This window comes from Platichthys flesus, chromosome 11 (genome assembly GCF_949316205.1).
Source record: "Platichthys flesus chromosome 11, fPlaFle2.1, whole genome shotgun sequence".
Taxonomy (NCBI): domain Eukaryota; kingdom Metazoa; phylum Chordata; class Actinopteri; order Pleuronectiformes; family Pleuronectidae; genus Platichthys; species Platichthys flesus.
In genome coordinates, this window is record NC_084955.1 from 1,150,556 (window position 1) to 1,164,886 (window position 14,331).

General features: G+C 40.6%; 1 protein-coding gene across 1 annotated transcript in view; it reads right to left on the bottom strand.

The window, feature by feature from the left end:
• Nucleotides 1-14,331, bottom strand: part of LOC133965264 (intermembrane lipid transfer protein VPS13B-like) — a 304,206-nt gene that overhangs the window by 8,807 nt on the left and 281,068 nt on the right. Inside the window, 11 exon segments of the mRNA XM_062399726.1 lie at nt 499-727; nt 1,608-1,772; nt 2,162-2,612; nt 3,471-3,589; nt 5,592-5,788; nt 6,007-6,134; nt 6,680-6,966; nt 8,254-8,400; nt 9,082-9,270; nt 9,849-10,056; nt 13,116-13,286. Of these exon segments, the coding sequence (XP_062255710.1) occupies nt 499-727; nt 1,608-1,772; nt 2,162-2,612; nt 3,471-3,589; nt 5,592-5,788; nt 6,007-6,134; nt 6,680-6,966; nt 8,254-8,400; nt 9,082-9,270; nt 9,849-10,056; nt 13,116-13,286 (2,291 nt within the window).

Genomic DNA, 14,331 nt, shown 5'->3' on the forward strand with positions numbered 1-14,331 from the left:
CTGAGTTAAATCAGACCATGTGTTGACTCTTAGACTTGACAGGATGACAATGAGGGAGAGAGGAAGAGAACCTTTACAGTGCCTGATAAAGTCAGGCTTAGACCTGGTGGTCATTCACGGATTAACCATAACATCCTGCCTGCACTAAGAGTGGGAAACAGAAATCTCACAATAATTGATGTCCATAAGAGAATCTAAATCTTTGTCGTGCTTCCAGCCATTCAAGTTTGGGGGTTTTGCTGCTGGATATTTTCACTGCACTTTCTGCCACAGAGTAACAGGAGCCCCCCCAAATAGGAGCAATCATTTCAAAAACTCAGCTCAGGACCTAGCGAAAGGTACATTTATAGAATTTCTCACTTAAGCAAAAATCCTGTCCTTTCATGAAATAATGTAAATGTTGTTATTGAAAATATGTGCACCACAAACTCTTATGATATGGCTGCATGTTGTTTTTCAGAGAAATTAAAAGCTGTGCCTCCTCTGTCAATGACCTACCAGCTCTGAAGAGGGCTCCAGCGGCATAGTGCATTGCCAGAACGTGGACAAGCTGTCTGGCTGTGGTGCAGAGTGGCCCTCTCTCAAACAGAGAGAAGGAGAGTGGAGTGTGGTCTGAGGCGATGTACAGCTTAAGGGAGGCATGGATGCTGACCAGCAGGTTGACCGGCTGGATGGTCAGCCTCTGCAGCCGCACTGGGTTGACTAATGCATGCAGCGACTGAAGCACCTGGAGAATATTACATAATTAGTCATAAGAAAGTTTTTCAAATATAACATAACCACACTAAAATATGTAGATCATCATTTATCCCTTGCAGAATTATTTCATCATTACATGTTTAGACAATAAGAGTGGCTTATTGTGAGCAGATATGATGTAAGCAGGCTGTTAGCTATAATAAGGTTGAATGCTGCTAAATGTATGTCTGCCCCAAGGTTAACATGCCACTGTTGATCTCTGTCATGACAGCAACATTAATAGAATTACTTCCCCTTCAGCAATGTAACGTAAAAACACAAGGTTTGTTTTGTTGCCGAAATACTTTATATTGAGCTCAATTGCAGAGCTGTTACTTTGAAAAGTTGTGAATTTTGGCATGAACATTATTTGGATTGCTAAACAGACATTTGAAATAGCCAAATTGTAATGTATTAAAAATATAGCACCAGTAAATCATTCAACCTTATATTTAAGACACATATATGAGCAGTGATAAAGCAAATTATGTTTCATGATATGAAAAACACTATAAAATCCTCATTGCAGCTGAACCAGGAAGGATTGCTGTAAAGTGTTCTAACTTCACTCTGCACCATAGAGACACAATAAAAAGTGACAGCATAATAAAGAACTGTTTGAGAAGGACTCACTAACGTCAAAGAATAATTATGAAGTATGTTCCAGAGTGTATCAAATAATCACTCATTCTTAAAATTGTAACAATTTGGAAAGAGGGAATAAGACAGAAGTAATTTAGAGCATTTCATTAATCTATTAATTCTAGAGGTCTCTGTCTGTCTGCCTGTCTGTCTATCATATGTAAGGCACTGTACTAGTAATGAGAATGGAGTGATTCAATTAAGACAAGATATTATGATTGGTGCACCTGTTCAGGGAGCGTAGGGGCTGGTCCAGACTCTCTACTCCTCTGGCTCTCTGCTGTAGCTGAGGCTATAGCTCTATCAGGGATGTAGGTGTAGAACAGGGTCTTAATGTAGTAAATAAAGGTGTCTTCAAGGTAGACTCTGGCAGGCTGGAGATGGAAGTTGACCTAAGGAGAATGTGCACAAAGCTGTAATGTGAGAAATGACTGGAAAGAGAAGTAAATAATTTGGAAACTTTGATTCTGTTTTTGAAAAAGGGTGATTTCCTTTTAAGTGTCAATGCAGTCGTAAAACAAGTTACATTTGAATTATTACTATGTGTTATATAATTAAACTAATAAAGAAATTGCATAATCCCACATACTATACCTTGGGTTTGACACTATTTCTGTTGTTGCTAGGGTGTACTGTATGATTACTGGGGTTATAGATACCCAGGTAAGTGCCTACAGTGCTTATAAAATACTGACAGTTAGAAGACAAAATTATTCAAGTCAATGTTCAGGTTATCAAACAGCAGTCTACAGTGACAAAGAAAAAGCTTATCCAAACCAACCTCCTCCACAGTGCATTTGTCTCCAGCCAGCGTCACCCTGAGCTGCAGAAAACAGGATTGTCTGAACTCCTCGAGGGCTTCAGGAGAATCTGTGGGGTTGGCATCGCTGCTCCATGGACCCCCGGGATCAACTCCCACTCTCTGATCCTGGCACAGCAGCACAGGGAAGTGGAAACTCGCCCGGTTATAAAGCTGGTTGTCTATTTGCAGAGCTGAGCAGAAGACCTCAATCAGAGAGGTGTCAGGCATCAGAGCCGAGATGGATGCTGTTTCCATGCCAGGGTCAACTGTCAGCTCCAGGGGAAGGGACGTAGGTTCTGGAGCCAGACTAAAGAGCAGCCTAGTCAACGTGAGTCTAAGCAGCTCCACAGAACCAGACGGACTAGTGATGTCATCACTCAAAGCCACACTGGTCTCACTCACTAGAACTCTGAAGGACAGCTTCAAAGACCTGAAAACAATACAGATATTATAAATGCGAATACAATAACATGATGAAATAAAAAATAAAAAAGTATAGCAGGATGTCATAACTTAAATATTTTTTGTTGTCTAAAAGTAAAAAAACAAAAAACTTCATGTGAAATATAATTAAGTTTTAACCATGATTAGTTTGATTATTAGATAATAAAGAAGCCAAAACCTTCAGCTTGTGCTGAACCACCAGATTAACAATGAACACAGATGTCATTTGTTTACATTTACCTCAAGTCATTACATTCATTTTCTATTTTGTCAAATTACAAAGCAGTAATGTGTTGATGTAATCAGTAATACAGTGACCCTCAGAGCTCGACCAAGTTTAATTTAAGAATATCCCTGCAAATAAACAATACAATCAAATTATGTAAAACTCTACATAAATCTTGCATGTGCAGCAGAAAAGCAGTATTTGAAAATATGAAATATTTCCACATTTGGTTCTGTTTTATCACCTATTTTATAAATGTTGCACGTGTTGTCAAATTAATGAAGATGATTTCCTAGTTAGTTTGTGTATTGTCTTTTAGCATGTGTTTTCTCAGGTTATACGGCATAATATCATGTTCTACTCATGTTTATCCTGCATATCTAATGTCACTCAAGACAATATAAGAGGGTTTGAGCACCCTCCTGTGGTGACAGTGATGTCTATCTCTGCCTGTAACTGCTGCTCCATGAAAATGTAAATGCAAATTATTATAAATCAATCATTATAATGCCATTTTAAAACAGTAAAAGGCAAAGTGGTATGTGGTGCATGCACAGATGATTTATTGTGGTTCCAATAAGTAGGAGGCATAAACACAGAGCACAAGAACACACATACTTGTTGTGCTGGTTGATTATAGTGTCCACACTGCCCTCTGCTGCCAGAGACAGAACCAGGGTACCCCTCTCATGCACGACATCAATGTAGAGACACCCAAAACCGGGCAGGAACACCACCTGAACAACATCACAAAACAAATCTGGAGATGGAATTACACTCAAACAGCCAAAGATGGAGTGAGGCGCATTGCACCTTTTATAAACAGAGTAGATATGCAGCTCAGTATTCTTTACATTATTCTTCATGCGTGTTTTACAGCATGCATGTCTCCGACTTTAGCCTCCGCCACTCTAGGTCCAGACTGATCAGTCCCTCATGTTACGAAAGGAAACAGATCCCTGATGAACACTTTGCTGAGCAGTCATAACAAGTCTGACCTTTCACCTCTCACCCCTACCACATAGGTCAGACTCAGACCTCGCAGTAACCAGAGATAGACGTCCTCAACCTCAACCCCAGCCTACAGTTGGCTAGACACAACACAAAACCTTACACCCACCTACGTAACACCGTACTTAACCCACTTGATTTGCACTGACCGGAGCAAAAACACACACACGCACCACAGCTTCCTCAGTATTGGCCTGAGTTGGATCCATCATGGTAAAGAATTGTCCAGATTGTGTGATAATTGCACAAGAATGGCCTATTTGAAGATTAGGGACTTTCAACCAGGATTTAGAATCTATCTCAGCACAGAAACAGCACTGTCTCTATACGTGTCCTCATGCTGGATCTTAGTGCTGCATTTGACATTATAGATCATAAGATTAAACATTACACATTGACACACTTTTCCATTATGTTACAAACAGTTTCTTCTAATCAATGTAGTAAATACTGTTATTTTGTTGATGTGTTCAGTTACACGCAGCATCTAGTTCACTTCTGTCCTCACATGTGGCTTTCTCTGAGGTTTCTAGGTTTTCCTTACTCTTGTTGAGGGTTCAGAGCAGAGGATGTCATACCTTGTTATGCCCTATGAGACACATTGTGATTTAGGGATATGCAAATAAAATGTAATCCTTTTATAGAGACTGGAACACTCAGGATCAAAGAGAGCACTAGGATTGTTCAAGTTGTACTTATCAAGTATATTACAATTTGTTCATTTTAACAATGACTCTTCCATGCAAACACAAGTTAGTCATGTCATTTCACAAAGCATTGTGAAATGCATTTGGACTGTTACCTCTCACTTTGTATCTGTTTCCTGCAGTGTTATTAGAAAGGAAAACACTTGCATTGTTACGCAGACAACACTCAGCTGTACATATCTATATCATATGAAGCCTGATGAATCTAATCACTTCAGAAGTGAGCCCATTGTTATGGGCCCTAAACTTGCAAATTCCTCTGACCAGATAGTCACATTGGATGGTGTTAGTTTGGCCTGCTTCCCTTGAAGTTATGTTTGACCAGGACATGTCATTTGACCCACATATAAATGAGGAGAGAGCACATTGCTGCTGTCTTAGTTTCTGTGCATCAGCTCTCTGTAAAATTCAGAATAGAATAAAAAATCCTGCTTGTAACATACAAAGCCCTTAATTATCAAGCCCCATCATATATTTAAGCTGTTTTCTGCACAGACGTTCACAACAGCAACAAATCCTTTCAGGTGAGAGGTGGACAAGCCAGGTGCAGCCGACAGATGCAGGAAGTAATGCGTTAACTCTGCTGCGTAAATCACATGATCACATTTACAGTCCCCCCTGACTCCAGATCTGACACTAATAAACAACAATTACTACAGCAACAACAATAAAAATCATTTCTCTCCACAGTTGCATCACCTTGACAAGAGAGGTTACAAGACCTTTAACAGGCTACCAAACACAAGATGAACACAGTAGCAGCAGTGCTAGGAGGTATAGGCTGAACAACAGGAATAACAGAAAACCCAGTAGTCATCCTCGGGAAATGGTGGCAAACCAAATTCACTTTTAAATCTCCCTTGTTTCTGTTTTTAAAAGTAATCCGCTTCATTCTATTTTGGCCATAACAAAATTGAAATGAAATTGAAAGCGCAGGATTTGTAATTACTTAACATTTTAGTGACACTGACTTGGAGTGTACTCAGTTTTATTGTATGCCGTGCATACATGCTTGTTGTACCTGAGTGCCGAGGCAGTTGATATCTATGGGGTCAGTCCAGTCAGTGGTGCTGTGGTCCGAGGTGGTTTTCAGCAGCAGTGTGGGCAACATCTCTTTCTGCCTACACTCAGGGAAACTGGTAAAGTGCTGATGAAGCTCATGGTGCAGAGAACAGTTGGCAGGCAGAGGACGGCAGTATACCTCAGTCCTTGGAGTTTCTATGACAGATAACATAACAGATCTTAGTGTAAGTAATGGTAAATGGTCTGTATTTATATAGTGCTTTTCTAGTATTGATGACCACTCAAAGAGCTTAAAAAGTAAAAAATATTAAGTTTTGTTCAGAGCAAAGTACATGGAACGGCTTGAGTAGGTCTGGGTAATGGACGAGATGAGAGGAAAGGTGTCCGCTCCAGTCAGCAAAAGATCTTCTTACCTTTGACAGTTTCCTTCAACAGCAGAGGGATAGGACACTTGTTGTGGATCAGCATGCGTGGACAGGGGTCATCATTCAGAGTGACGTATGTCACCCCAAGGTGTTCCTGATATGTAAGTACTATGGCTCTGCAAAACAAATTAAAAGATAAATAACCTAACCCGTAACTAAACTTTTCACAGGAAGCTCCAATCATTTTCTAATCACACACAGATCAGAATTCCTACCGTAAATGAGGGAAACCTTGCTGGCCAGCCAAAAACTAGAATGCAGAGGTGTATTTGTGAAGAGAATTATTGTATGCACATTGTCCTACTTATTGTATATAACACTACATTTTTGCTGAAATGTGCCAAAAGCTATCTAATCAGACTACTGTAGCTGAAGCGATTCAAAGAAAAATTTTCAAACAGAATGAACCAATAAGGAAAGAGAAAGTCAGAAGAAAGAAACACATCATATAGACTGAGAGAGATCAACTTCATAAGACAATCTGAGGGATTGACAGTGGAAATGTTGAGGGCATTTCTTATTTTGCTCCATCTCCAATTTTTAACAAGCTATGACTAGCTCCAGTGCCTCACTGCTTGATGTCTTGTGCCAGCTGGGGTTCAAACCCTGCTCTAAATGAACTGTCACAGCCAGCAAACCACAAATGCTCTGCTTCACCCACCTGCTGCTAAGGCCAAACCCAGAACTTGTTCCCACAGGAACAGACAAACTCTGCCTGGGGAAGTCTGGATGGATGGGAGCAGGGAGGCTCCATGCTGCAGATCCAACTCCGGCATCAGGCCTGGGAAACAGGCTGAAGAGCATGTATCTGAGTGGCAAAGGGTACTCCACCTTTCCCTGGACATTGGTTTGGAGGAGGTCCCAGCATGGCACTGAGCTGGGCTTGGCCAGGGAGGACTCTTCAGAGGCAGCCAGGCTAAACACATACGTCTCTTGTATCTCACAGGCCTGGAGAGAGGACATAGTATAAATATGTTGAAATGGAAGAGAGGGCAGAGGAGAGGAAAATACAGGGAGAAAAAAAATATTTAAAGACGGTAAAACAATGAGGAAGGAAAAGAAAGAATATGAAGAGGCTAGGAGAGCAAATATGAACAAGTTAAGGGTGGACAAAAGTTGCAAAAGAAAACGGATATAAATATGGGACATGAAGGCAAAGAAAAAAGGAAAGACAGAGGACACAAGTGACTAAAACAAAAGATACATTGTTCTTGTACTCTCCTCTTTCTCCCACTCAACTCAGTGCTAAATTGGTAGCAGAAAAGCCCTGCTGTGATGGGTTAGCAGTCTGTGTGCAGCGAGTAGTTGAGGATTGTGGGGATTAGGCATTAAGCATGATGAATAGACCAACCAAAAAGCATTCCTAGCTTTGTTTGTGGTCTGTGTTAATGTAAAGCCCAGCGCCCGTTATTTTTTTTGGGGCTCTTTTCTTTAAAAAAAGTTTTTCAGTCAATTAGTGGCAACTGGCAAGCTCTGCCATGCTTCTTTAAGGGGATCTGAAGGCTCGTTAGATGACATCACTACATTGTTATTCTCTTTGGAGACAAGCAGCAGATGAAAGTGAGAAGGGAAACCTGCATTCAATTCTGGTTGTTTGTCTAATGTCCCTGTGAAGTGCCATTGCCATATTGTGAGAATGTTGAAAGGAGAGAAGAGCTGATGGAAAACGGCTTGCTACATCCCTGCAGTGCATGTGTGTGGCGGTGGTGTGTTGGATGTGTGAGTAATGTGCGTAGGGACTAAACAGTCATGGAAACATCAGCTGTACAGGACTGACATGCTGCAGGACCATAAAACCACACACACATACACATACAGACACAGCTCTATGGTTATAAGGTAACAGTATGGAATGGAAGCTATGGGTCCAGGATAAGCTTTTTTACCTCTGCCAGGGAGGTTTTCAACCCTGTCTGTTTGTTTGTTGGTTTGTTTGTTAGCAAGAATACAGAAACACCTGAACATATTTCCATGAAAACAAGTAAACCGATGCAGGAACCCATTCAATTTGGGTGGGGATCCGGATCAGGGGGTGAATACTGAGTGCAATTCTAGTTTCAAATTGTTTTAGAGAGATGCAGCAATGAATTAAGATGGTGGGGACTTCGACACTGGGCAGTTAATATCTTCCTGTTAATTACAAGAAGCCCTGTGACTAATACTCATCAACGATTCTTTTACATGTTTTAATAAAGGGGGCGGGAAATAAACCAAAAAAAGATCACATGCCCATACCTGGTCATCAGTTCCCAGTGCGTGGTCAGTCAGCAGAGGCCTGCACTGTACTGTGTATGGAGTGTTGTTGACAAGAATCGTTCTGTCCTCGATCTGTAGGATCTGGATGCCGTTTCTCACCATAGACGACACGCAGAACTGACACAGCTACAGGGATAACAGCAGTCATTAAACTGTCTCATGGATGATAAAAAAAGAGTTACATTTACTTGAGAGATCTGGTATTGATTTTAATATGGTGAGATGAAGAGCTAATAAAGTTGATGCAGTAATGAAAGATGTATCCAAAAAAAACACTTACTTGCCATCTGTTTACTCTACTCAAAAACAGTAACTTTATATTTCATTGTACTAAAAACATTTCCATTGTACCATCAATGGCGTTAATGTAAAATTCAATGAAGTTAAAGTATTTTAAGCAACAATTTTATACCCCCCTGGTTTGGCAAAAAAAAAACTTTCATGATTGGACTTAAATGGTGTTTTATTTCTGTTTTACTAAGTAGCATATATTATATATGTGATCTGGTATCAGTGTATATCTAAACAAGTAAACTGTTTGGTTTTTATTACAGCTGGATAGTGGTCGAAAACAAGCTCATGAATAAAAAAGCTGTAATTCAATAAACATACCAGAAAATGTCAAATGCATTCTGATATATTACAACCCATTAATATAATAATATGTCTTGATTTGATAATTCTGTTAACTGTTTTTTGAACTACCCAAATGGAATACCCTTTTTAAATATCAGGACATTGAAAGAGGAGTGGTGATGGCCTGTAACCTTTTATCCAGCTTTAAAGTTTGGCCATTGTTTTTCTCACCTTCTGTCTTCCAGGGAAGGCTCCCAGGGAGATGTCTGCCTCTACACATCCCTCCTCATCCAAAGTGACCAACTCTGATCCTGATCCCTCTTTCCATCGAGGAGAAGTCAAGTCATGGACTAGTTTGAATGCTGTCGACTTGTGGACAGTGTTAGTGTGGGCCCAGTAGATACCGATCTGGAAGGCTTCCTGGATTTGGGGTACAAGGGCGCAAAGAGGGGGAACAGAAGGAAATATGTGAAGGGTGAGAGGAGGAGAATAAGAAAGGGAGAAAGGAATCAGAGGTTAAATCACTGTCACTCGTGTCAGGGAAATCGTATTATTAAAACTGACTGTGTTTGATTGCATAGGGTCAACTGTAGCTTTATTGCATGTTCCCTGCAAAGCTTTTCAAACAGTCTGGCCACTGAGGAGTTTATCAAATCCATCATTGTGTTGCAGATGCTTGAGTGACATCCCCCCCACTCAAACCAATTGACTGTCAGAGTCACAGTAGATACCAAGTACTCTCTGATGTGTTAACCCTCATGGTGTCATCAGGGTTATCTTGATTTCGGACTAAATGTCACAGATTTGTACAAGAAAGCCTAAATTATAATTAGATGCATGGATTTTGGAAGACAAGGGAATTTACCTTGTAGGGGAAGTCTACATTTTGGGAAATATAGGATATGTGTTTTGGAGCTTTAAAAGCGTGGATATGTTGTAGCTACAATTGTCACAGTTTTAAATATCTAAGTTTCAGAATATGATAGATCGCATCCTACCTTGAAGTTGGGCGGTACAATGACTTTGCCGGCTGGTATCTGGAGTACAATAGTCTCTCCCTCAAAAAGCCAGAGGTCCCATTTGGAGTTGTTAGCTAACAGAGCCCAGGGTAGTAGCTCCACCAGCAGGGTGTTTAGGCCAGGTTTCCAGCAGGACAATTTCACCTGCATGGGACTGTCCCACTGGGCAAGGGGCTCCAACACTGACCTGGGTGGGAGAATATGTTACAAAAGAAATCCCCATAATAGCAATAGTATATTGAGCTAGTATTGTAGTGACCAAGATAAACAGTAATTTCACAGAACAAAGTACACTGATCCAATGAAGAAATTGTACCATGCTCCATTGTACTCTATGTGAGAATATCAGGAGCCCGAGATATCAAACTGATTTCCATATTGACAGAAATTGATGTGACGGTTCCACATCTTCAGCTACACTATGTTAATTATGTGAAGATATACAGGAAATGTAAGGAAACAAATGCTGACGAATGTCTGTCTGTTCTAGCCACATTTGTATTTGTTATATATAAAATAGAAGCATATTCAGAGACCTTATTGAGGTCAGTGGATAGTGAAGGAGATGTCTAGCAGCACCATGAGAAAACCTGACTTAATAGAGAGAGAGTAATTAATTTAGGAATGACCTGACAGTGTGCATGACTGTAATCTGACAAGTGTTTGGTAGGGCCACCATCCCTCCAAGATAGCTGGTCATTTGTGTAAGTGTACGAATGACATGTTTATTAATAGGAAGAATAGGATAATGACTGGATTGAATATGTGTTGTTTTTTATATCACATGTCTTTACAGTATATGTTGCATATTACAATTTTTTCTATATCAAGTTTGGTCTTATCGGGAATTAGGTAGATAAAAGGGATGTGTTTTCTGTTTATCTGAACTAATGATGATGATAAAAATGGCAATAAAAGGACTATTAAAACAGAAAAAGCTTGATCCACTTATACAGTCAGAGCCATTGGAAGCTTTGTCTTTACATTAAAATAGACTTACTGCCGTCCAGACAAGACCACAGACAAGCAGGGAGACATGCTGAACAAACCTCGTCTGTCTTTTCTTACATAAGCTATAGCAGTCGAGCTATGGGTGACATTTCAGACCATACATACCATACATCTATAATGACATATACATTTTGACAGACACACAGCTACCTGTAATGCATTATTGATAAACAACCATTATTGTAAGTGCAGACTGGTAATCAACACGTTTCTGCTCAATCACCAGGAGTTACAGAATTTCCTTTGTCTGCTCTTGTACTGTGGACATGTTTTACACACTGTCAAATACTCAGCTACAGGCAGCCTTAAACAGGTATTCAAATGTGTCATATATAAACAAACAATTCTCAGACTGTTGTAATGTTCAGACCATTAACCCACTGACAACAGTCACACAAGCTAAACAAAAACTGTCTGTGAATTGGTTATGCAATCCAAATAGAGAGAACAGTTGACAAACCATCTAGGAACACACATGGTCATATTGACACACAGACAGACAGACAGTGAGACAGAAACACACAACCACTTTTCCAGCAAACTACTGTCACAGCAGTCATTTCATGGTAATCATGGTCTTGTGAGCCCTAAACAGTGCAGACTGCCAGAAGAGAGCCAAACAAACAGTTCTCTCAGACTTACTCTGAAGTTCAAACCCATCAAAGACGACCCAGTCTTCCTATTCCCTCAAGGATGCTTCAACTCTGCTCAACCTACCAACCTGCCACCTCAAACTTGTCACATAAACAGAGACTTCCTGCTGAGCAACAGGACCAAAAACCACTGTGGATAGTTATTCTTTGCAAGTTACGGCTCTGTTTGTGTGTGTGACCTCAAGGCTGAGGGCAGCAAAGTGCAGGACTCATTAATCAAATTAAAGTGCTCACTCAAAAGCTAATTGAAAGATATGTGCTCAGCAGCTTCTTTCAGTACCTGCCAGAACTGGAGCTGAGAGTTTTAAAAGTGTGAAGCTTGAGAGGCACACCACTCTGAAGAGAAATGGCCTCAAGCCTGAGCTCACCCTAAACCCAACCATTACAAGATGTTTGTTTAATGATTATGGAGGTGCCTTGTTGCCACTAAAAATCAACCATAGAAAGAAAAAATAACATTTACCACTCTCAACTTCCCCTGTCCATTTAAGACACAATATTTACACACTCTCTGCCAAGGACTTCCTTTGGTTTGGTTCGCCTGCTGTGCCATGGAGACTGAACAGTCTCCACACAGCAAACTGTGTCACTGTTGTCAGCAATAAGGACAAATATACAAATTAAACTGTGGGTTTCACTTGTCGTCCAAGCTCTGAGTGTGTTTAGAGATAGTGAGGCTCTCTTTGTAATTATGATCCTGTGGGAGAGCATGTGGCCACGTCCTCTACCGCTGCTATCAAGATGTGATTGCTCTGTGACAAAAGATGAGTTCCAGAGTGACTCATGTGGAGGGATCCAAAAGTGTGTGCTGCCCGATACTATATGTAAACGTATGCATGGGTCAGATACCGTATACACACTTGCAGAGATATGCACATATACAGTATAAACAATGTACGTTTAGTGAACCTGTGCCAAGCTTTAACTGGATGGAAGGCCTTGTGAATTGTAAGAACATGGGACTGTGACAGATTGACAGCCTAAATCTCCAGTCTGTGGGGACTGCCGAAGGATTGCTGCTAATGTCTGATGTATGGCTCTGCATTGTCTTTGCAGTTAACTGTTTTATTATGTGAACAGAGTAAACAATAAAGAGAAGCCCCCCCACGAAAGGGTCGCTTGCACAATTCTGTGCTTTGAGGAGAGAAGATGTAAGAAGCCTACTATTTCAAAAACACAAAAGCAAACATACTGTTGGGTCTTGATGTTATGAAATCGTAACCAGCCAGATGAACTATCCACAGTGTGATAGTGTGATGATAAATATTAAAAAGATTTGGACTTGTTACAAATAATCAAGTGGTATCATGGTATCCTGCTGGGTTATGGCTCATTGACCTTTGATATTGTGAATGGGAATTTGGCTCACAACTCTGACCATTATTTCCATACTCTGTTTAGTTTCAGCTTGTTTATCCTACTCACCTGGGGTCAAGATTAGTCTCTAAGCAGACTCAACATTCAGAGCAAGAGTAGTCATGAAAGTTTAGTGCAAAACAATCATCATACTTTGTCTGAGGATATTTGTACCTACCAGAACAGACATATGAACATTCATTATACAAAATTTGCAGAGCAGCACCTGTCGGTATCTTTGGTGACGTAGGGCCACGGCAGCTCAGCAGAGGTCTTTGGACCATAGAAATCAGCCAGGATGTCTTTCAGGTTGTCCTCATTTTCCGTCTTATTCACTATTTGTTTGATCAGGTTGGTGGAGATTGGCACAGCGCAGCAAGAAGCATCTTCATCTTCCCTGAGGGGCAGAATACGATCACAAAATTATTACAGATTTCTCTATCAAGACCTGCATGAACGTGACACATACATTGACTTTCCTTTTGAAGTAGACACTTCACAGCAAAATAGTTTTTAAATATAAATACTTTTAGTGATCGTCAACCATGTGACACTTTTACCCAACAACATGCAGGTGCTCCTGCCAAGCCAGCTTCACTATAGAGAAAGAAATCTCTTGACAGCAAGTGACTACAGCTGTTGTTCAGGTCAGAACCATTAAATTGACCTCTGCTTGAACTCTGCTTTTACCCTTAAACTTTGAGCGGTTTGAATCTGCCTTTTCTTTGGAATTTTCCTACTGACATGCTCACTTGCCTTACAAACAGTAATTTACAAAGATCACAGGAAAAGCTAAAAGGCACTATATAATCGTATTGGATAACTCAGCCCCAGACACTGGTCAATAATGTCTTTACAAAAAGGAGAAAAATAACTAATTCCAAACACTGTAATGGCTTCTTCTCTTGCACTAGACCGCATCCAGTTCTACTTGGTTAAAGCAAAGCAGCCCCCTCACCCCAGGGAAGAGAATATTAATAGAGCCCATTGTGCTATAAAAGGAACACAGGGCTGTTACTTATGGATCTGGGGCAACACAGAGGAGAGGGACAAGGCGCTGAGAGGAAGCTTTTCATCCAGGCCAGCTCCTGAGGGGGGAAGCTGGAAGAGGCTTCTGATTGTAACCCTCAGTTCTCTAATGTGGTGGCCAATATGAGGAGAGCAGGACATAACAGACTTGTCTGTGACTCTTTTGTCGCAGACCACAACTATGTGGTCTACCTCGTCTATTAAAGCCCACAACTATGTGTAATTACAGGAAGGAAAGATGAGCTGCTGACCAGTGAACATTCAAGTTTGGATCTGTCCCAGAGGTTTTGGGGTAGAGATTTGAGAGATCTGTGTACATGTGAGATCGTACAAAATATGCACATGTGTAAAGGTACATTTCCAATTGTGGCTTGCAGTGTGCACTTGTGACAATGGAGAGGGATGAAGGATGG